The sequence below is a fragment of the Salvelinus namaycush genome, chromosome 40 (genome assembly GCF_016432855.1).
Source record: "Salvelinus namaycush isolate Seneca chromosome 40, SaNama_1.0, whole genome shotgun sequence".
Taxonomy (NCBI): Eukaryota; Metazoa; Chordata; class Actinopteri; order Salmoniformes; family Salmonidae; genus Salvelinus; species Salvelinus namaycush.
In genome coordinates, this window is record NC_052346.1 from 17,466,937 (window position 1) to 17,490,204 (window position 23,268).

Here is a 23,268-nt window from a genome sequence, read left to right on the forward strand (position 1 = left end):
ACAGGTTACGTTTAGAAGTGATTGTTCCAAAAGAATCATCCAGATTAGGAAAAGCTTGGCGGCGCAGCTGAGTTCCTGCCGCGGCACACCGGTTGGGAACCATGCCCTAAAGAACAGGCCAGAGAGGTGGAACCGTTGGACATTTCCCAGAAAGGCTCATTTCGACGGCAACAGCCAGCCTATCACAACTTGCAAAAGATTACCCTTCTTCTTGTCACACCTGCTTCCTGGAGGTCTCAAATGGGGGGAAAGAACTAGGTTAGGCCAGCATTTGGAAAAAGACCTGTCCTATCAGTATCGCAATGCATTCAGCCAAGACTGACTTCAAAGAATATCTTAAACCTTTACATGGAAGAGAAGGTTAAAGAAATGTGTTGCAAAATCCATGAATTTGAACTGAAGATCATGATCTGTCAGAATATCGGTTTATATTTTCCTATAATTTTTTGTTCGTGATTTGTATTAAAAAACAATTATTTAACGAGGCAAGTTTGTAAATAAGAATTTGTTCTTAACTATGACGGCCTACCTACAGGCCCAAACCCGGACGACGCTGGGCCAATTGTGCACCGCCCAATGGGACTCCCAATCACAGACGGTTGTGATACAGCCTGGATTCGTACCAGGATATCTGTAGTGACGCCTCTAGCACTGAGATGCAGTGCCTTAGACCACTTCGCCACTGGGAAGCGCCGAGTATCTGTTACAGCGGTGCACTTTGCAAATGACAAGTTAAGGGATGTTGAGTTTTGATCAATATTTCAGGAGGAGCAAGCCAGCTGGATTTTCCATAGCTAACTGAAGTGGTAGGCAGCTGGATTTTCCATAGCTAACAGAAGTGGTAGGCAGCTGGATTTTCCATAGCTAACTGAGAAGTGGTAGGCAGCTGGATTTTCCATAGCTAACTGAGAAGTGGTAGGCAGCTGGATTTTCCATAGCTAACTGAGAGGTGGTAGGCAGCTGGATTTTCCATAGCTAACTGAGAGGTGGTAGGCAGCTGGATTTTCCATAGCTAACTGAGAAGTGGTAGGCAGCTGGATTTTCCATAGCTAACTGAGAAGTGGTAGGCAGCTGGATTTTCCATAGCTAACTGAGAAGTGGTAGGCAGCTGGATTTTCCATAGCTAACTGAGAAGTGGTAGGCAGCTGGCTTTTCCATAGCTAACTGAGAAGTGGTAGGCAGCTGGCTTTTCCATAGCTAACAGAAGTGGTAGGCAGCTGGCTTTTCCATAGCTAACAGAAGTGGTAGGCAGCTGGATTTCCCATAGCTAACTGAGAAGTGGTAGGCAGCTGGATTTTCCATAGCTAACTGAGAAGTGGTAGGCAGCTGGAGGGGATAGTTGTCAAACAGGAGAAATTATGAGAGGAGAGATACACAGTGAAATGTGAGATCTACACCAGGCACTACACAAAACACTGACTGCTAAGAATAAGCAGGCAGACTTCAGTGCAAACTTGCCTTGGAGCTGTTTATTATTCAAGCATTAGATCAGGAGTGTCGAACTCAAAGTCATTCCAGGGGGGGGGCAGTGTCTGCTGGTTTTTCCTTTCAATTAAGACCTAGACAACCAGGTGAGGGGAGATCCTTACTAATTAATAACCTTATTTCATTAAGTACAAGGGAAGAGCGAAAGCCCACAGACACTCTGCCCTCCGAGGAATACGTTTGAAAAGTGCATTAAATGAACAACAAACTGTTTGGAGAATGAGGGGATGAGAGGGTAGGGGGACTGGATAAAGGAAGATAAATACTACAAGAGGGAGACAGGTTTGAGGACAGTAAATACACCTTTATTGAGATGAGGAAGCATCCATCTTTAGTGATATAAGCTTCTGTGTGGCTGACTCTCTGGCATCACACACACAGTTCTCCAAAAACAAAACCTTTCCATCATCGCTGTAGCTTCAGGTCTCTTCCTCCATTTCATCACTGGCCTCTGAAGTAGTGAATTCAGAAGGGACACAAATCACATCACCTGTGTCAGATATAAAACTTCATAGTGTTCACTGTGACGTTGTGATTCACTCCCCTCTACCCTTCACTGTGATGTTGTGGTTCACTCCCCTCTACCCTTCACTGTGATGTTGTGGTTCACTCTCTCTACCCTTCACTGTGACGTTGTGGTTCACTCCCCTCTATCCTTCACTGTGACGTCGTGGTTCACTCCCCTCTACCCTTCACTGTGACGTTGTGGTTCACTCCCCTCTATCCTTCACTGTGACGTCGTGGTTCACTCCCCTCTATCCTTCACTGTGATGTTGTGGTTCACTCCCCTCTATCCTTCACTGTGATGTTGTGGTTCACTCCCCTCTACCCTTCACTGTGATGTTGTGGTTCACTCTCTCTACCCTTCACTGTGATGTTGTGGTTCACTCCCATCTACCCTTCACTGTGATGCCGTGGTTCACTCCCCTCTATCCTTCACTGTGATGCCGTGGTTCACTCCCCTCTATCCTTCACTGTGATGCCGTGGTTCACTCCCCTCTATCCTTCACTGTGATGTCGTGGTTCACTCCCCTCTATCCTTCACTGTGATGTCGTGGTTCACTCCCCTCTATCCTTCACTGTGATGCCGTGGTTCACTCCCCTCTATCCTTCACTGTGATGCCGTGGTTCACTCCCCTCTATCCTTCACTGTGAAGTCGTGGTTCACTCCCCTCTATCCTTCACTGTGATGTCGTGGTTCACTCCCCTCTATTCTTCACTGTGAAGTCGTGGTTCACTCCTCTATTCTTCACTGTGAAGTCGTGGTTCACTCCTCTATTCTTCACTGTGATGTTGTGGTTCACTCCCCTCTACCCTTCACTGTAACTGCATAGTCACACAGGACATGGCCAATAACTGGCATAAATTCCACTGCCATGCAGCCACTCGTGCCCTCTTTTCTCAGCCTAGGGGCAGACACTGGGCAGCCTCTCTAATCTGCATTGTCTACCACACAAATCCACTCCCCACTGGGCCCCAGTAAATAATAACTGTATATGAATCCACTCCCCACTGGGCCCCAGTAAATAATAACTGTATATGAATCCAGTCCCCACTGGGCCCCAGTAAATAATAACTGTATATGAATCCAGTCCCCACTGGGCCCCAGTAAATAATAACTGTATATGAATCCAGTCTCCACTGGGCCCCAGTAAATAACAACTGTATATGAATCCAGTCTCCACTGGGCCCCAGTAAATAATAACTGTATATGAATCCAGTCTCCACTGGGCCCCAGTAAATAATAACTGCATATGAATCCAGTCTCCACTGGGCCCCAGTAAATAATAACTGTATATGAATCCAGTCTCCACTGGGCCCCAGTAAATAATAACTGTATATGAATCCAGTCTCCACTGGGCCCCAGTAAATAACAACTGTATATGAATCCAGTCTCCACTGGGCCCCAGTAAATAACAACTGTATATGAATCCAGTCCCCACTGGGCCCCAGTAAATAATAACTGTATATGAATCCAGTCTCCACTGGGCCCCAGTAAATAACAACTGTATATGAATCCAGTCTCCACTGGGCCCCAGTAAATAACAACTGTATATGAATCCAGTCTCCACTGGGCCCCAGTAAATAATAACTGTATATGAATCCAGTCTCCACTGGGCCCCAGTAAATAATAACTGTATATGAATCCAGTCTCCACTGGGCCCCAGTAAATAATAACTGTATATGAATCCAGTCTCCACTGGGCCCCAGTAAATAATAACTGTATATGAATCCAGTCTCCACTGGGCCCCAGTAAATAATAACTGTATATGAATCCAGTCTCCACTGGGCCCCAGTAAATAATAACTGCATATGAATCCAGTCTCCACTGGGCCCCAGTAAATAATAACTGTATATGCATTGTCCTGTTCACCCAGTTTCTTAATCCCTGTAAACAGTCTAGACAGTGGAACCTCTTTAGCATATGGACCCCCATATGCCCTCCTCCCTCTCCCCTCACTACTAGGCTGCTAGCTGGGGCTTGTTGACACACTAAGGCACCACTCCAGGGCTCCTTTCTAATCAAATCTAAAGAGATCGAGCCAGGACTTTTCACGCCAGCCCGCTTAAGTCCAATTGAAAACTGTCTGTTCAATACAATTTGGACCCTGAGGAAGTGGGCACTTCCGAGAGACTTAATGGTCATCAAAATGTAAATGCCTTACATGTCAGCAGGAGGGGATGAAGCCTGTGTGAGAGGAAGGAGTCATAAGGGGGAAGGAACTAGCCTTACCCATAAAAATACATGGGTCACGGACTGTCTGAAACTCAAACATTGTGGTTTGACTGTACGTGTGTGTCTTGTGGTTGCTGATGCATCCTGAGTAGCATCCAGCTAACAAACTCATGGATGGCTGATGACTGCATCTCCCTAATGGCGCCATGCAGGCAGTGTGTGTGTGTGTGTGTGTGTGTGTGTGTGTGTGTGTGTGTGTGTGTGTGTGTGTGTGTGTGTGTGTGTGTGTGTGTGTGTGTGTGTGTTGTTTTCCCAGCTCCTGGATGAGAGAAAGCGATGACAGCGAGAGGAGCGGGCGGGATAAATTGAGCCACACAGCCACTCATAGGTGACCTTACCTCAGCCCTGTCCAATGAGAAGGCCCCTGAGACTCTGCATCATAGGGGGCGGAGGGGAAAGCTCAGCCAGCTGCTACACAACAAGAAATAGGGAGCTTTTATCTCCATGTCCTGCTGTTCATCTAACACACTATTGTTAGCCTCTACAGATGATGTGACCTTTTCCTACAGATTATTATCCCTTCAAGCACTGGCCTTTATCAGTCTCATCTCTCCCATCTTTGTCCCATTCCTCTTATCTATCCCCTCCTTTATTAGCCTAGGATCTGGTAATAGGTTAGATTGGAGGACTGCAGCGTGCCCCCCGGTCCGCCCAGTGAGGGGGGTCCAGGTGGTTAACCCACTGTGGGGAACTGTTGTAATACTGATCCACTGAACCGATTGGAGTCAGTGAAGCTCTGGTTTGTTTCCCACCAGGCTACACTAAAGGAGGGATTCCACAGCGAGGTAGACACACAGGTTGGCACGCGCACGTTGCTGAAGAGATCTGATAGCCTATGCATGGAAACATGAAGCACCATGTGACCTGTAGACTACATAACATGTGTAAACAACAACCTCCAGAGATCAGGTTACCTGCCTGCCAGGGCTGGGAAATGCCAGGGACCTCACCATACCATATTATCACCATACTTAGGTGGCGATAGGATGTGTATTGCATTTCTCAATGTATTGCGATTTGATACTGTGATTTTTATTGCGACTTCGATGTTCCAAACATATTGCTCACCATATGTCTGCTGCAGAGGAACGAGGGAGAGCCATGAGAAAACTGGTTTTGATCAGTCAGGGAAATAAAAGTGCTGAAAACAGGTCTATTTAAAAAGAAGATGAGAACAAACTATGAAGGAAAAATACTGGAGTTTTAGTGCAGGTACAGCCAAGTAGAGCACAAATAATATTGTGATATTGTCAAAACAATACGATATTTTGTCAAAAATAATATCCCGATACACAGGTGAATGCAGGTTAAAGCTATAATCCCTTATTGATTTCACCAGTTAAATCCACTTCAATCAGTGTAGATGAAGGGGAGAAGACGGGTTAAAGAAGGATTTTTAAGCCTTGAGACAATTGAGACACAGATTGTGTATGTGTGGCATTCAGAGGGTGAATGGGAAAGACAAAAGATTGAAGTGGTATGGTAGTAGGTGCCAGGTGCACCGGTTTGTGTCACGCTGCTGGGGTTTTCCACGCTCAACAGTTTCCCATGTGTATCAAGTATGGTTCACCACCCAAAGGACATCCAGCCAACTTGACACAACTGTGGGAAGCATTGGAGTCAACATTGGCCAGCATCCCTGTGGAATGCTTTCGACACCTTGTAGAGTCCATGCCCTGAGGAATTGAGGCTGTTATGAAGGGAAAAAGGGTGTTCCTAATGTTTTGTACACTCAGGGCTGGTGGGGAGGACAGAGATCATGTTACCTGTCTGCCTGGTGGAGAGGCCAGAGATCATGTTACCTGTCTGCCTGGTGGGGAGGCCAGAGATCATGTTACCTGTCTGCCTGGCGGGGAGGCCAGAGATCATGTTACCTGTCTGCCTGGCGGGGAGGCCAGAGATCATGTTACCTGTCTGCCTGGCGGGGAGGCCAGAGATCATGTTACCTGTCTGCCTGGCGGGGAGGCCAGAGATCATGTTACCTGTCTGCCTGGCGGGGAGGCCAGAGATCATGTTACCTGTCTGCCTGGTGAGGAGCACAAATGTCCCTGAAGGAATGTCAACATGTGTCAGAAGCATGTTAGCATCACCCATGTCACAGTCATGGACCTTTGCTTCGTGGTAACAGTCATCTCTCGCGACCTCAATGCATAGACTGAGGTAGGAAACACGGGCTGACATTTATGGAGTGCAAACTGCAAAGTCCTTTCCTTACAGATGATGGCGTCATGATGATTCATTGATTGATCATTGTAGTAGGCATAATGTTTCTGTATGACAAAGACCATGATGCTGACTGAGAACATTACTGAACCAGCCACTGGGTGCCAACAGAACAATGCAAAACTGGTCAGCAAAACCAAGAAACTATTATTTAACTGGGGAACAGAACATTGTGTGAGTTCCCTCCTCACCTCAGCAGTCAGAATGTGGGGGAGAGCAGTGTGATGTAGTGCTGTACTGCTGTCTGGGGATGGATGGATGGGACTTAGCAGGAACAAATGCTGCAGAATACAGAGATCAGGGTATACTGAGTCTGAAATCACACATTTTACATTTACATTTTAATCATTTAGCAGACGCTCTTATCAGGAGTGACTTACAGGAGTGATTAGGGTTAAGTGCCTTGCTCAAGGGCACATTGGCAGGTTTTTCACCTCGTCTGCCCCGGGATTTGAACCAGCGACCTTTCAGTTACTGGCCCAACGATCGCTAGGCTACCTGCCTGCCGCTGCCAACACCCTATTCACTATAGCATGCACTACGTTTGACCAGTGTCCCTGATCAAATGTAGTGCACTAATATGGAGAAAATAGGGTGTCTGTGACATCAACATCATTCAGCAGTACAACTCTGTAAAACCTGCACACACACACACACACACACACACACACACACACACACACACACACACACACACACACACACACACACACACACACACACACACACACACACACACACACACACACACACACACACACACACACACCCTCCGTGACACTACATGGTTGCATAATGGAACTAAAAACACTTTAAAAAGGCATCCCCCACTTATTACAGCCAGGACATCAGTCAGCCAGGACATCAGTCAGCCAGGACATCAGTCAGCCAGGACATCAGTCAGCCAGGACATCAGTCAGCCATCACAGGCATTACATAACAGCTCTTCTGTTCGGTGTGCAATCTCATCCTCTTTTCCTCTCCCTCACAGCCCCAACTCTCCCTCACAGCCCCATCTCTCCCTCACAGCCCCATCGCTCCCTCACAGCCCCATCGCTCCCTCACAGCCCCATCGCTCCCTCACAGCCCCATCGCTCCCTCACAGCCCCATCGCTCCCTCACAGCCCCATCGCTCCCTCACAGCCCCATCACTCCCTCACAGCCCCATCCCTCCCTCACAGTCCCATCTCTCCCTCACAGTCCCATCTCTCCCTCACTCTTCCTCCCGTATCGCTCTCTCTGGATCAATGTTTCAGTCTCTCTTCTCTCTCCCTCAATCCCTTTTTGGTCCTCTCCACCTCCCTCCCTCCCTCTCTCTCTCCCTAGATGTCAGTCATTCTGTCGGGAGTGACAGAGTTGTCCTGGCTGGGTTTGAAAGATAAAGGAAGTGTGACGTAGCAGTTTTCAGAGTGGATTTGCCATCTGTCAGACGAGTGTTCGGCGAGATGTCATTCAAGGTGCCTGAAAACGGCAGCCAGGCTCTGATCCCAACCAACCTGATCTACAATCCAACCACAACATGTTTACAAACATGATGCTGGTTTCTCCATCAGAAGAGCATTTGGTCATCTGACATGTTTAGAGAACTAGAATCTCTGTCAGAATGTTCCAGGCTACTGTGACAGATATAGCCTCCTCTAAGATAATTCAAATATACAATATAAATCAGAACACGTGCTACAGTGCACACATGGCCAACAACATTTGGTAAACAAAAAAAGCATACATGGTAACAACTGGTCTTAATAAAACAGCCAGGAGAAAAGCAACCAGTGTCCCATCTCAGAATATATGATACAGCCCTAAATCATATCAAAGTGTATAGGTCAAATGGGCCGAACACAACAGGTGTAGAATTTACAGTGAAATGCTTACGTACGAGCCCATTCCCAACAAGTTAGTTTCATGGTATTCCTGGAGTATTGACGGAGGCCCAGACCAACAGTGGTCCTGACTGATCTTGTTCAAACCAGTCCTCAGCTCCTACTACTGACCATCAAGCCTGAGAGAAGAACATCCGCTCAACCCACACACTCCAACCAGTACCATTAACCTAGCCAATGTTGATCCACACACTCCAACCAGTACCATTAACCTAGCCAATGTTGATCCACACACTCCAACCAGTACCATTAACCTAGCCAATGTTGATCCACACACTCCAACCAGTACCATTAACCTAGCCAATGTTGATCCACACACTCCAACCAGTACCATTAACCTAGCCAATGTTAATAAACACATTCCAACCAGTACCATTAACCTAGCCAATGTTGATCCACACACTCCAACCAGTACCATTAACCTAGCCAATGTTGATCCACACACTCCAACCAGTACCATTAACCTAGCCAATGTTGATCCACACACTCCAACCAGTACCATTAACCCAGCCAATGTTGATCCACACACTCCAACCAGTACCATTAACCTAGCCAATGTTGATCCACACACTCCAACCAGTACCATTAACCTAGCCAATGTTGATCCACACACTCCAACCAGTACCATTAACCCAGCCAATGTTGATCCACACACTCCAACCAGTACCATTAACCCAGCCAATGTTGATCCACACACTCCAACCAGTACCATTAACCTAGCCAATGTTGATCCAGTGCCAACAGCACTCGAGGACCAAAGAAATCTCCCCCTGCCCAGACCACACTCCGTTTCTCAGTTTCTCCATTCAGGAGGCCCACTCCAGCCAGTTCCTTTGTACCTCTGACAGGACAGGTCCAGGTACTAGTGAGCAAGTCCCGGCAGGTAGCCACCCTCCCCTCACTGTGTCCAGAGGGTACATGTAGGACACACACACAGTCAGTGATGGCGGTGGGATAACCCTTGCCTCAGTCAGTCAGTCACACACCCACACACTGATCACACCCACCTTTTGTTGTTAACAGCTATATTACCTCAATGTGTGACACTTTCCGCTTGCTCTTCTTTGCTGCTGGCTCCAACATCAGTGGAAAGTGGGTCAACAACACCTGGCTGTCTGGCAAGTCCTCCCTAACTCCCCACCTCCCTACCCTACCTACCGCACAGCACAGCACCCATTTATATGCAAATGAACAGAGTCTATACAGTGAATGAGAGAAGCCGGTTGCCATTCTCAACGACAACAACAATACTAGGCCTTCACTACAATACTGCTGGACATTTCATCAGCCAATCAATAGAGTAAAAAAGCAGTAGCCATGAGTCACGATATGATGACGCCATTATAACAGGACAATGTATTATCAAGGGGGTCATGAGATAATGCATGTCACTCCTTCTAGTACATAGTGGCAGCCCAACATCTGCCCAGCTGTGTGAGAAGTTTGAAAAGCAGATCCTCGGAGCTTCCCCTCATGTAGTTCTGCATGCAAGTTATTCAAATGATAAGCTACTGATTTGTATGTGAGTATCATACAGCTGGGCTAAGTGCTTGTTGAACCAGCTCAATATAAAAATCGATTGTCGATTGACAATCAGGGCACCAAGGCCTATACATTCATTCATTCATACAGTATAGCAGCTCTGCTATGATGTAACCATATTAAAATGATACAACACTCCGACACCACAGCAGTAAACAGATTTGAGAGGATTAGAGAGTGCAGAGCAAAACATGTTATGGCGATGTACCGATGTCACATGTACCGATGGCTACATGCACCCCTACTGCCTTACCTTCAATGGCGATGACATGTTCTCGAATCTGATTCTGCAGGATGGGCTCTTCCACGCGCTCCAGCAGTTCATATATGGAGTAGATGTTTGGATGGACGGATTCGAACCTCTGGATCTCAGACCGAATGGCAGCCGAGTTTGCAAGGTGCTGCTGATAGTTCATTTTGCGCGTTGTTTTTGTTCTTGCCCTTTCCCGACTGGTAACGAGTTGACTGGTCTGGTCCTCAGCACAATATTGTGGGTGAGGCACGCCAAATAATTTATCGATAGCTAGCTACTTGATTCAAACTGCAAATTTGGCTTTAAATGAAACAGCAGTTACTTGTCAGTGAGTCCATGTAACTAGTTGGCTATCCGTGAGTCCAAACAACCGACCCGGGCTCTCCTGATTCGAAATCCTGGAGGAGTGACAGTAGTAGTCGGCTGAGCAACGCTTCCCCATATCCTTGCTCCGTCCCTCACGGAGTGTGGAAGTAAAAACCCTATTCACGAATATTAGCGTCTGTATGAATAGTAGCAATCCAGCAAACAGGTAAGTACTGTACAACAGTCATGTCATAACTCTCAAACGCTGGAAAGGTTTGAAAACGCTTGCTAAATAGGCCCTTTGGCATTCGCTAACTCGGTAGCTAGCAGTAGCTAACATCCAAGCCGGGGACAAAACTCTGAATTTCTCAAACCCCTATCATTCTCTCCTTAGACCGACCAATCTGTTTGAGCTTTTCTTCACAAACATGCAAATAAACCAATGTAGTTATGTACCCAGGCAAACCTGCCAAAAGCAATCTACATAACTAGCTAAATAGTTACTAATCGTGGCTGGATGCGTGTTCTGCGCAGCCAAGTCCTCTTTCGTTGTTTTGTTTAGCGTGCAAAAGCAGGCGCAAAACTCCCCCCACAGTCCGGATTTGGTCCAAACACTGGGCGCATGCAGTTGCCGAAAATTCCAAGACACAATACAAATGTGGCTACTTATTGCTATGAGAGCAATATATATTTTACAGATTGCTCTAGTTTATCGGCAAACATAGGTGCTTTCCCCTTCCTCTTGGGTAGAAATCCATCCCGTCTGTTTCATTGGACGTCATTCCCTGAAGGTTTCCTACTGGAAAACGTCTGCTGCAACCCATAGACTTAGATAGACATCGCATCATTGTATCTGTCCTATTATGGCATCTGCGAGAGCACAGGCAGAGCCATTGCGTCCATCTCCATTTTGAAGTAGTCCATTTTCTTATTCTACTACTTCTATGAGTTGGTAAAAAAAACTGAATGGGTGCATACTGCCACCTGGAGTGTGTTGTTTTAACAGGTATAAAGCCGAGGTTAGCAATTTATTGCCACCTGCATTTATGGAATGTTTTCTCACGAGTATAATTCATTGGCTGATCCCTCCTGGTGACCTGGATAGAATTGTATGATCCTTCCTTAACACATAGGAAGTCCCACCCAGTTGACTACTTTAAAATGGTGAAAGTCCTCAATGGCGAGGCCCATGCTAAAATAGGCATTTGGGCACGATAGTTCATTTGGTCATTATAGTTTTCAATCTATCTCTATGGCGGCAACCATATAACGCATTGGCTGGTTCAGAGGCGTCGCGTTCTTGAATGTACTTATTGCGCAGAGGCTGCGCATCTGTTTCTCAGGGCATTTGAAGAATGTTCACTCACATGTACGGTATATGCTAATATATAACATTAGTTTAGCCATAGATATGGAGCTCTAAGGTATTCATATTTGAGAAGAGATACATTTGGCTTAGTGCAATATAGCGTAGCATCTGCATAAACAAGCGAATATCATACATGATTACACTCAAAACTAAAACATGTATTGCTATATTTTATTGATTGATTTGAAATGTTAAATATTTACATATTTCCTTTGATTAATTGACTTATTTATACACAACCTCATTATCAGAAAGATAATACTCCTTAGTTCCACCATAGAAATATTGATCCCATCTTTGAAAACCTAGAAACAGTACAGAGACCTTGAGTCGATTGATATCTTAGTTCAATGCCACTCACTCATCCCTGAGGCTGCCTCTTCATTTATATTTACATAGGAGATATCCAACATTTCAGATTCCTGACTTGAAAAGTTCAGCGGTCCTCTTCAATCTGTCCAGCCGGGCACTGCTTCCCCATCCACAATTAAGTAATGGATGATGCCAGCTCTCTTCTTCCCACTGCTCAAAGCCTTGATGCAGCATTCATGGTCTGCCACCGTGAAGTGTGTCTCTGTTCCGTCATCCACAAACTCTCCCTATAGCCGACAATAAGAGAAGGTACGTAAATATCAATAAAGGACTGGAAGGACAAAAGTATGTACCAAAACATTAGTGAATCATGTTAAACCAGAACCTTGGCCTATGTATGTATGCAACATTCATGGACACAATAACTTCAAATTCAATTCCATATGAGGTTGAAAAAATACCTCTGTCTCCATTTTCTGCCCATTGAACCATACATCCATTGTGTCCTTTTCTGTTGAAAAAAACCATACAGTAGTAATTTAGTATATTATTAGTATTGCTTGTATCATATTTTTCACCATAGGCCTACAGGACAGAAGCACCATGCAGTGCATTGGAATGATTGTTAATGATTTACCGGTGTGCATTACACATCCATAAGAGCATCATAACATCACACAGTGCAGAGTTCCCTGCTTTGTTTATTCATGTCACATGGAGCTTTCTGCTATAGGCTACAAAGGACAGTGTTCCTTCCAATCAGGTTGCTCGGATGCCTTAAAATAGCCCGCCCAGAAGTGTTCCCCTAAATAGATTATACTCCTCAGAACAGCGCTGACCTGCATGTTGCCTTACACACAGTCGACTATGTTTTTATAGACTTTTTAGAATAGACGGTGTAGCTGGTATTGACACTGAAATATTGCTCAATGCTCATAGGAAAGAATATCCTTTTTGTTTTTTGAGCCTTACCAAGGACAATCCTGCAGTCAACACCATCCACTTGCAGCACCCACGTCTTAGTGACTTTGGATCTGTTATCTATGAACTTCTGGAGACTCTTGCCATCAATCTCCAAGGTGTACTCGTAGGTAAAGCCACTGATAGCCTCAATGTTTACTGTTGCTTTTGTTTCCATGCCTCCCACTGTGAAGGTCTCCTTTCCAACCAGTTTGAACATCCAATCTCTTCTGAGCACCTCCTGAGGAAGAAAGCAAATCAGACAGCCATAGGCCTTCTGTACATAGCTCTGACTACCCAATAACACATTAGAGATTTTAAAAAGGAATACATTTCAGGGCCTACGTACCTGTCCATTGATCCAAACAACCCTCTTCCCTGTCGCCGTGCCGTGTTCAAACTCAATCCTGTAAACCCCATCGCTTAACGCCACCTCCCAGATAGCAACAACATCTCCGGCCATCATCTTGACTGACCTTCCAGGGGTATAAAGCCAGTAGGCCTAACTGGAAATGATTATATATGTCCCATCGACGCTATCCTCGTTTCAAACCAAGGTTGTAGTTCAAATCTCATCCTATAGGCAGTTATTAAGCAATGTTAGTCCGTGTGTCCATCAAACTGTCCTGGGTCTGCTCTGCTCTGCTCAGCAACAAGTGCAAACTGCAATACTGTAAGAGGCTTATTGCTGCAAGACCTCTTTCAATCCAATTACTGCCAGAGGTAATTTGTATGTGAGACTTCTACAGTGAATGACTATACCTTCTTGAGACAGGCCTAGGTGATGCCTATACCTTCTTTAGACAGGCCTAGGTTAAATACATCACACACACAATTAGCAAACTAATCAACAAATGAATCACTAATTTGTGATCAAACATACAGTATAAAGAAAGCGTCTTAAGGATTAAGGATCTTTCTATCGTCTTTTTTCAAGCATCTTTGGGTCTTTGAAAAGCGATATAAAAATCCCATGGATTATTATTAACATTAGTAATATAAAGAGCCTACACGTAAGCAGTTTAGAAGTTTAAATGTAGTTTATAAATCTGCAATCAATAGCTATAACACATTGGTTGAATTTGGAGCGTGCCAAATAGTGAGCTTATATATGATTGCACTGTTATTGACTGTTACGATTATTATTGATAGTGCGGTCATTATTTGGTATATTGACCAAGCTATTCAGACGATCACAGAAGAGCGCGCATGACTCGACCTTCGCCTCTCCTGAGCCCGTTGGGGGAGTTGCAGCGATGAGACAAGATCACAATTGGATATCACGAAATTGTGAAGAAAAAGGTGGTAAAATTACAACAACAAAACCAAATAAAATAAAAACTAAGAAGAGCAAACTTTGTGGCAAAGCCTGCCAGTAGATGGCATAACACTACCTTGTCTAGTTTCCCTCAATAAAACTTCCTAACTTCCCCAAACTTTAGTTTACTGGTTATTAAAACAACAATAATCAAGTGTGCTTGTAAAAATCTATATGAATACAATTCCAATCCCATCATGTATTTTTATTGACATTATGTTAATAGAATATAAAATAGTTGGGCCTACCATATCTGATTATTTGAGACTTAAATTACATCCATGGCATCTTATGGATATAGACTGCATTGGTAATACATAAATAAATGCAGCCAAGTTATTTCATGAGAAGATATGGTTGTAATAACTATAGTGCTGTATTCTGTGTACATGTGTACGGTGGGCGGTGTCGAACCTGTGTACATGTGTACGGTGGGCGGTGTCGAACCTTGCCGTGAGAGTCGCTACTTATGCTGCGTTCAAGTGGTAGTCTGTACTAGGAAACTCGAAAATGTTCGACTTTCTGACTGGTTGAACTCGGCACGTGTATAGCTATAAACAATTAGCAAGTCGGACATTTCCGAGTTTTCTCGTTCCGACGTGCACGTGAACGCGGCATAAATCGTTTCTTTCTTGGTCTTGGGTTGGTCCTCAGAGGGGAGAGAGCGCTTATGGAGTCTGTGGTTACATAGTATTTCCTCGGGTAACTCGATGCGCTGGAAGGGGGAAGGCAGAAGATCCCTCCTTGCCGACAACGCATTGAGACTTCCAGAAATCTCTCTCCTTCTGAAGACGTTAGAAACGAGGAAAATGGCCTCTAAAGTTACAATCGATGGAGTAAGTTTTGTATAGACAGAATATATGGAACCGTTACGTGTAGCCGCCTAGTAAGCAGAGGTTGCATTAACATTAAATTAAATGTATGTCATTTCAGCTGCAGAAACTGAGAAAGGAGGCATTGGACGACTGCCATAATATTTCTTATCATCGGGGAGTTATTTTTTGTCACCAGAATGGAATGGTAAATGGTGCATGTTCATGTAAACTTTCAGCAGGATTATAGCACACAAGTTGACAAGTGTTTGTGTTTACTGTATTGAAGCAGCCCAGATTGTGCATTTGTCTTTCTGAACAGTTACGTCATAACCTACTGCTGAACAATTTTTCTCTTCTCAAACAAAGCGTTTTTATGGATAATCAATGATCAGTTATTTCATCTGAAAACTGGACACAACGTCAGAAAGACAGAGGACTACAGGCAATGCATCTCTCACTGATCTTCTTATACCCATTGTAGGTTTTTCTTTGACACTGCAAAAATGAAACAGACACTGCATCTCTGTGTGTTATGGCTGTTGCTGGTATGGAGCACAGGGGCCTCTGACAGGAGACCCCTCAAAAGGACAATCTTACAACGAACATCCCTCCAAGGGGGGATTTTTAACACAACACAAAACGTGTTGAACTCTGACAGTATTGCTCCTTCCGCTGGTGGTATAAATGTATCCCCTATGATGAGCCATCGTGACAGAATGCAGAGAGATGAGAAAGCTGAGCCTCCAAGAAGAGGAAAAGGACCACCAAGCAGAAGGATGATGCCAAGCAGAAGAATACCCCAACAACCAAAGAAACCCATAAACCAGGTTGGCAGTGGCACTGGCACATCTCAAGACAACAGTAAACCAGTGACAGGGGTGGCGGTTCAGCCTCAGTCCACACCAGCCCGCACCGTCCCCGGCAGCGCAGGCTCCCTCAACGTCCTGGCCAGCTTCGCAGGGAAGAACCGGGTCCTGGTCATCTCCGCCCCACATGACTCAGACGGTTACTATCGCCTGATGATGACCCTCCTCAAGTCGGACGTCTACTGCCAGATGGCGGAGCGGCACATGCAGATGATCGTGATGTTCCACCAGGAGGGAGAGCGAGGCGGGAAGGTGCGGCGGGTCAACGCCAAGGGACAGGTGACGGAGGAGCCCCTGGATACGGTCCTCATCCCCAGGCTGATGAACTTCCTGAAGCTGGAGGAGGGGAAGTTTGGCATGGTTCTCCTGAGGAAGACCCTCCAGGTGGAGGAGAGGTACCCGTACCCGGTCAGGCTGGAGGCTATGTACGAGGTGATGGACCAGACCCACATGCGCAAGCTGGAGAAGGCCAGGCAGAGGGGCTTCGTGCAGAGGTGCAAGGCGGCCGGTGTTGAGGGCCAGGTGGTTGAGTCTCATGGCCAGGGGGTATTGACTACGGGGTCAGAGGTCAGAGTGAACTCTACAGTGGAGAGGGTGCCAGTGAGGAAAGGGGTGCAGAGACCAGCTCAAGGACCAAAGGCTGTGACAGTTACCACAACCCGACCAACCACAAAACCAACTATGACCACAAAGGCAACCACAATTACAACAAAGCCAACCACAACCACCACAACTAAACCAACAACAACAAAAACAACAGCAACTACAACCACAACAAAACCACCACCAACAACAAAAGCAACCACAACTACAGCAAAGCCAACCACAACCACCACCAGAAAAACAACCACGACCACAACAAAACCAACTACTACAACCAAAGCCACCACGACCACCACCACTACAAAACCAACCACCACAACAAAACCAACAACCACAACCAAAGCCACCACGACCACCACCACTACAAAACCAACCACCACAACAAAACCAACAACCACAACCAAAGCAACCACGACCACCACCACTACAAAACCAACCACCACAATAAAACCAAAAACTACAAGAACACGACGAACCACAACCACCACAACAAAACCAAAAACTACAACAACACGACGAACCACAACCACCACAACACCCACAGTTCCGAAGCCCTTGGACCCCCAGACAACACCACACTGGGACCTAGAGGTCCCCACCACAGACGAATCCTCCTACACCCTCTCAGAGACCCACAAAAATGGCATAGATGACGTTACAGAATCCCACAGAGACCAATATGAAGAAGACACAACCGACGATACCAAACATGGCCGACAAGTTGTTACCTCTCCAACTCAGCTCACTAACGACAAACCAACTGAAGGTGGAGAAGAGCTGGGCAGTGAACTTAAGGTTGACTCTGATGCACAGGTGGAAACAGCTTCCCCCAAGAAGAGCAAGGTCAAGCGGCCTGTCAATGCAGAGAGGAAGAAAAAGGCTGATAAATCAGGCAAAAAGAGTAAAGCAGACAAGAAAAGGTTGAAGGCTACTAAAGACAGTGATGGTGGCTTCTATCGTGGCAGGAGACCAGGGAAGAAGGCCACTATTAACCAGGAGAAAGAAGCAGACAACAAGAGGCCCTCCACAAAACAGCCAAACCTCTTAGTATCCTTTTTGGGTCATTTTGAGAAGAGACGACGTCTACTTGTGAGTATTCTGTTGTATTACATAAATGTATTGATTAAATCTGATATGAAGCATGCATATTGGTACACTAGAACAGAATATAACTAAATAGAATGGAATAGAACAGAACAGAATAGAACCGAACTGAATAGAACAGAACTGAACAGAATAGAATAGAACTGACGAGAACAGAACTGAACAGAATAGAATAGAACAGAATAGAATAGAACTGAATAGAACAGAATAGAATAGAACAGAATAGAATAGAATAGACACATGATACAACAGTCACTTTTCTTTCCCTCCCAGGTGATCAGTACTCCAGACGAGGAGAATCCTATGTACACGCAGCAGAGAGATGAGTATCTGGAGCATGTGTGTGAATTGGGCGTCAGAAAAATCTCTCTTATCACCATCTTTGGTTCTCTGACCAATGGCACCATGAAGATGGACCATTACCAGGCTGGTAAGTAAAGTTTTGAACTTTCAATTCTATTTTACTTACTATTTTACTGACAAGTGTAATACAAGTTTGTGGTTACAGAGAAGGATCAGCCTCTGAAAGGCATGAAAGAAGAGGACTTCACAAACCAGCCCCTCATCAGAGCCTTGAGGAATGAGTTGGGACTGATATTTGACGACTACTATATGGTGCTGACCGACTTTGATATGAAAGTGAAGGTTGGTTGGCCTTGCTTCCCTATAAAGCTTACTGCGGTATAATTACAATGTGTTATTGTATACTGCTACTTAGTATTGTGCATCCTGAACTTGTTATTTTGATGAAAGAGCGTTTAACCTTTCGGTCCTACGTCTGAGTGAAAATCCATCATATCGGTTGAGTGCTTCAATAACTCCATTTTACTGCACTGAATTGATACAGTATCATCCGAAACACTTTTTCTGTCTAAAGATTGGTGATATGGTTTTCTGTCCCCATTCACAGCAAGAATATGAGGTGCCCATCGCCATGACGGCTGTGTTTGACTACATAGACACATTCTCTTCTCGCATCAGGGAGATGGAGCAGCAGAAGAGGCAAGGAGTGACGTGTAAGAACGAAGACAAATCCAAATCCCTGGAGAACTTCCTCTCACGGTACTAGTGGGCCTTTGTTATTATCTAGGACTATGCAATTGCAATATAAGACTGTGTGACTGCAGTTTCAAGTCAACACAACTGACAAATACACTTGTCTAAAACTGACGCTGACATCCTGTGTGCTCCTGGTCGAACATATATGCAAATAAGTAAAGAAATGCATTTGTAACCTTTTTGTTCTTCTCAAAGGCTTGTGGAATTTTGTTTGTATATATTTGATGTCATTGTTTGTTCTGTGTTTATATTTTACTAGGTTCCGCTGGAGACGCAGGCTGTTTGTGATCTCCTCCTCTGACGACGAGGAATGGGCCTATCAGCAGCAGCTCTACGCCCTGACTAGCCAGGCCTGCAATCTGGGTGAGTTGTGATGTCACACTGTTGTCTCAGGCCTGTACGGTACATTAGACGTTTCTTGATGATTTCACTGGGGCCCTTAAGTGTTTGTCTTGGCTGCTTCACACCCATTTGCGGATATGTTCAGATTGTGTGGCCACATTTTGGTCAACTAGGGTGACAGGTAGCGTAGCGGTTAAAGTGTTGGACCAGTAACTGAAAGGTTGCTGGTTCGAATACCTGAGCCGACAAGGTGAAAATGTGTCGATGTGCCCTTGAGCAAGGCATTTAACCCTAATTTGCTCCAGGGGTGCTGACTGACCCTGTAAAACAACACATTTCACTGCTCCTATCTGGTGTATGTGACAATAAAACATTATCAAAAAATGCTTTGCCTGTTACGTTCAAGAGCAGACATATTTCCTGAATAACTCACCAGCTCACTCCCTCAAGCTTATAGAGATAGTGCAGGGAGGGTTATCTCTCAAATACCACTCCCTCAAGCTTATAGAGATAGTGCAGGGAGGGTTATCTCTCAAATACCACTCCCTCAAGCTTATAGAGATAGTGCAGGGAGGGTTATCTCTCAACTACCACTCCTGAAACACACTGTCCTCATCCCTTGTTGTTACTGTCTGTCACTGTTGGTCCAACGAGCCATGCTGTACAAGCATCATGATATATCTTTTCAGAGTTCAAATGAACTACTAACATAACTATTAACAGAAGATCATCTCATGGAATATCAACTTATTTGTAGCTTGCAGAGTCTGTCACAATTAGTTTTAACTGTTGCAAAATATGTAACAAACTGCATTAGCTATGCAAACAAACAAAAGGGAATTTTTGGCGTTTAGCTATAACATGCCTGAATTGTTTAGGTTAGAAAATGGACACCACTCTAAAGCTGGGTTACGATAGAGGTCTCTTGAGACTCGCCAGAATGTTTGGTATTTGGTTTTGAGCCTGTTGTAGACAATGTGGTCAACTAATCATGTTGGTCTAGTACTGATGAAAAACAGGGTTCTTCGTTTGGGAGGACAGGCTATTGTTTAGCTGCCAACACAGTCTTTCTGTGGATGACAGTAATAGTACTGGGATGAAAGATCTGCAAATTAGAAACATTTGCAATTTGGGGAAAGGAATCTAGCGAGCACAGTGAATAATAAAACAAGAGCGTTGAGCTTCAGTTGTATACATGTACTTTAGTGCTTCTACTGGGAAATGTGTCATGGACTCAGTTTGGCCACATTGCAGAAATTGGGCTCTGTCTCTCTTAGACAGAGAGAGAGGTCATTCTGTGTAGTATAATACTATACCTTCCATTCTGTGTAGTATAATACTATACCTTCCATTCGGTGTAGTATAATACTGTACCCTCCATTCTGTGTAGTATAATACTGTACCCTGCATTCTACTACCCTGAATGGTATTATTTGGGCTCCTGAGTGGCGCAGCGGTTTAAAGCACTGCATCGCAATAGTCGAGGCGTCACTACAGACCCTGGTTCAATTCCAGGCTGTATCACAACCGGCCGTGATTGGGAGTCCCATAGGGCGGCACACTTTTGGCCCAGTGTCGTCCGGGTTAGGGTTTGGCCGGGGGTAGGCCATCATTGTAAATAAGAATTTGTTCTGAACTGACTTGCCTGCCTAGTTAAATTAAAACCACTGCTTTCACCTATATCCATACCTTCACATGTACTAGATATATTTGGGAAGGCGCTAAGGCTTGGTTTGAAAGGGGTTTGATATTAGGCGTAAGAGGTCATGTGAAATTATATGTTTTCACCTGGCTCTACTCAGGCCTGCGCCACTTGTCTGTGCTGAAGCTGATTGGTAAGGACATGGAGGATATGGGCGGGACCCTTGAGCTATACCCAATCAACGGTAAGAAACAGAGTTACTGTTACCATATTGGTGGGAAAACCCTGAGCTTATATAACTGAAGATTTGATTTAGGTTTAAGTCTTCTTCTTCTTCTATTCTTCTTCTAAACATTGTTGTTCTTAATGTATGAAATCAATTCAAGTTAACCCCTCAACCCTGCCTGTGTCACAGGGACTGCCACTGTGGAACGTGAGGACGTTTCTCCCTCTCTGGTGCAGGACATCAGGAACTACTTCCAGATCAGCCCAGAGTACTTCTCTATGCTGCTGGTGGGGAAAGACGGCAACGTCAAGTCCTGGTACCCGTCTCCCATGTGGTCCATGTCCATCATATATGATCTGGTTGACTCCATGCAGCTCCGCAGACAGGAGATGGCTATCCAGCAGTCCCTTGGCATGCGCTGTCCTGAGGATGAGTATGGGGGCTACGGTCACGACAGAGACCCGGATGGTTACCACCGTGGATATGGTTACTAAAGGATTGAGAATAGAATGTTCCCCTCAGGATGTGTTCGATTTTCTATTGAGGCCTGGTTGTGGCCTTGTCCCATGAACTATATGAAGCCATTGTATGAATGGCATTTCATGAAGGCTTCTTTTTGCATTTTGATAACTGTGATGTTGTTTTTATAAGAATTGACTTTTCTATAATAGATTATGAAAATGCAGCATACTTTTTCTTCCATTATATTTTTGTCTATTGAATGTATGATTTGTTTCACAGGGAGAATGGAGATTTCAGATTAAAAACATTTGGCAATTGCCTTTTATGTTGTGCATATATTTGTTATCTTGTATGGAGATATACAGGTAACTGCCCAAATAAAGGAAACACTTGAGTAAATGATGGATACAAAGTGTCTTGAAAGCAGGTGCTTCCACACAGGTGTGGTTCCTGAGTTAGTTAAGCAATTAACATCCCATCATGCTTAGAGTCATCATCAATCAGATGTCACAAATTGCTTATATACAGAAACCCAGCGTAAAATCCAAAAGAGCAGGCAATGCAGATGTAGAAGCCCGGTGGCTAGGAAAAACTCCCTAGAAAGGCAGGAACCTAGGAAGAAACCTAGTGCGGAACCAGGTTCTGAGGGGTGGCCAGTCCTCCTCTGGCTGTGCCTGGTGGAGATTATAAGAGTACATGGGCCATTAAGGCCAGATCGTTCTTCAACCCCACCAACTTTGCCAAAGCAGAGCCCCCACACCACCAGAGAGATATCAACAGACCACCAAATATAGCCCACAAAGATCTCCCCCACCACACGAGCCCAAGGGGGCGCAAAACCAGACAGGAAGATGACATCAGTCACTCTACCCACTCAAGTCGAGTATACCAAAAAATGCCTGGCACGTTGTGATGCACCCCTCTTAGGTACTAGCAAAACCAGTGACTCAGCCCCAGTAATAGGGTCAGAGGCAGAGAATCCAGTGGAGAGAGGGGAGCCAGCCAGGCAGAGACAGCAAGGGGGTTTCGTCACTCCAGTGCCTTTCCATTCACCTTCACACTCCTGGGCCAGACTACACTCAATCATAGGACCTACTGAAGAGATGAGTCTTCAGTAAAGACTTAAAGGTTGAGACCGAGTCTGCGTCTCTCACATGGGTAGGCAGACCATTCCATAAAAATGGAGCTCTATAGGAGAAGGCCCTGCCTCCAGCTGTTTGCTTAGAAATTCTAGGAACAATAACGAGGCCTGCGTCTTGTGACTGTAGCGTACATGTAGGTTTGTACTGCAGGATCAAATCGGAGAGATAGGCAGGATCAAGTCTATGTAATGCTTTGTAGGTTAGCAGGAAAACCTTGAAATCAGCCCTAGCCTTAACAGAGACCAGCACTGGAGTATTTGATCGTGTTTTGGTTCTAGTCAAGATTCTAGAAGCTGTATTTAGCACTAGCAGATGTGTTTATTTCGTTCTTTATCCAGGTAGCCGGAGAGTAGAGCGTTTCAGTAGTCTAATCTTGACGTAACAAAAGCATGGATTAGCTGTTCTTTATGATTTTTTGACAAAACGTTTCTGAGTTTTGCAATGATAGAAAGATGGAAAAAAGCAGTTTTTTAAATATTGTTGATAAGGGTCCAGAGTAATGCAGAGGTCCTTCACAGTTTTATTTTAGGTGACTGTACAACCACTGCGATTCATTGTCAGATCAAACAGCAGATTTCTTTGTTTCTTTGGACCTAGATCCAGCATCACTGTTTTGTCT

The 23,268-nt window shown here is 45.0% G+C and overlaps 2 protein-coding genes across 2 annotated transcripts; one reads left to right on the forward strand and one right to left on the reverse strand.

Annotated features, from left to right (window-relative positions):
• Positions 1–12,226: 12,226 nt before the first annotated feature.
• LOC120033150 (fas apoptotic inhibitory molecule 1-like) lies at positions 12,227–13,533 on the reverse strand. The gene is made up of 4 exons (XM_038979436.1): positions 13,420–13,533; positions 13,083–13,311; positions 12,572–12,621; positions 12,227–12,397 (listed from the first exon to the last, which is right to left on the reverse strand). Exons 1-4 carry the CDS (start codon positions 13,531–13,533, stop codon positions 12,248–12,250), a joined length of 543 nt encoding a protein of 180 aa, XP_038835364.1. The 3' UTR covers positions 12,227–12,247.
• A 1,532-nt stretch (positions 13,534–15,065) lies between these two features.
• LOC120033275 (coiled-coil domain-containing protein 80-like) lies at positions 15,066–21,906 on the forward strand. The gene is made up of 9 exons (XM_038979549.1): positions 15,066–15,408; positions 15,685–16,825; positions 17,117–17,761; positions 18,050–18,206; positions 18,285–18,421; positions 18,687–18,838; positions 19,095–19,198; positions 20,980–21,063; positions 21,235–21,906. The coding sequence occupies exons 1-9, from the start codon at positions 15,401–15,403 to the stop codon at positions 21,537–21,539; spliced, it is 2,733 nt and encodes a 910-aa protein (XP_038835477.1). The 5' UTR covers positions 15,066–15,400; the 3' UTR covers positions 21,540–21,906.
• Positions 21,907–23,268: the final 1,362 nt, after the last annotated feature.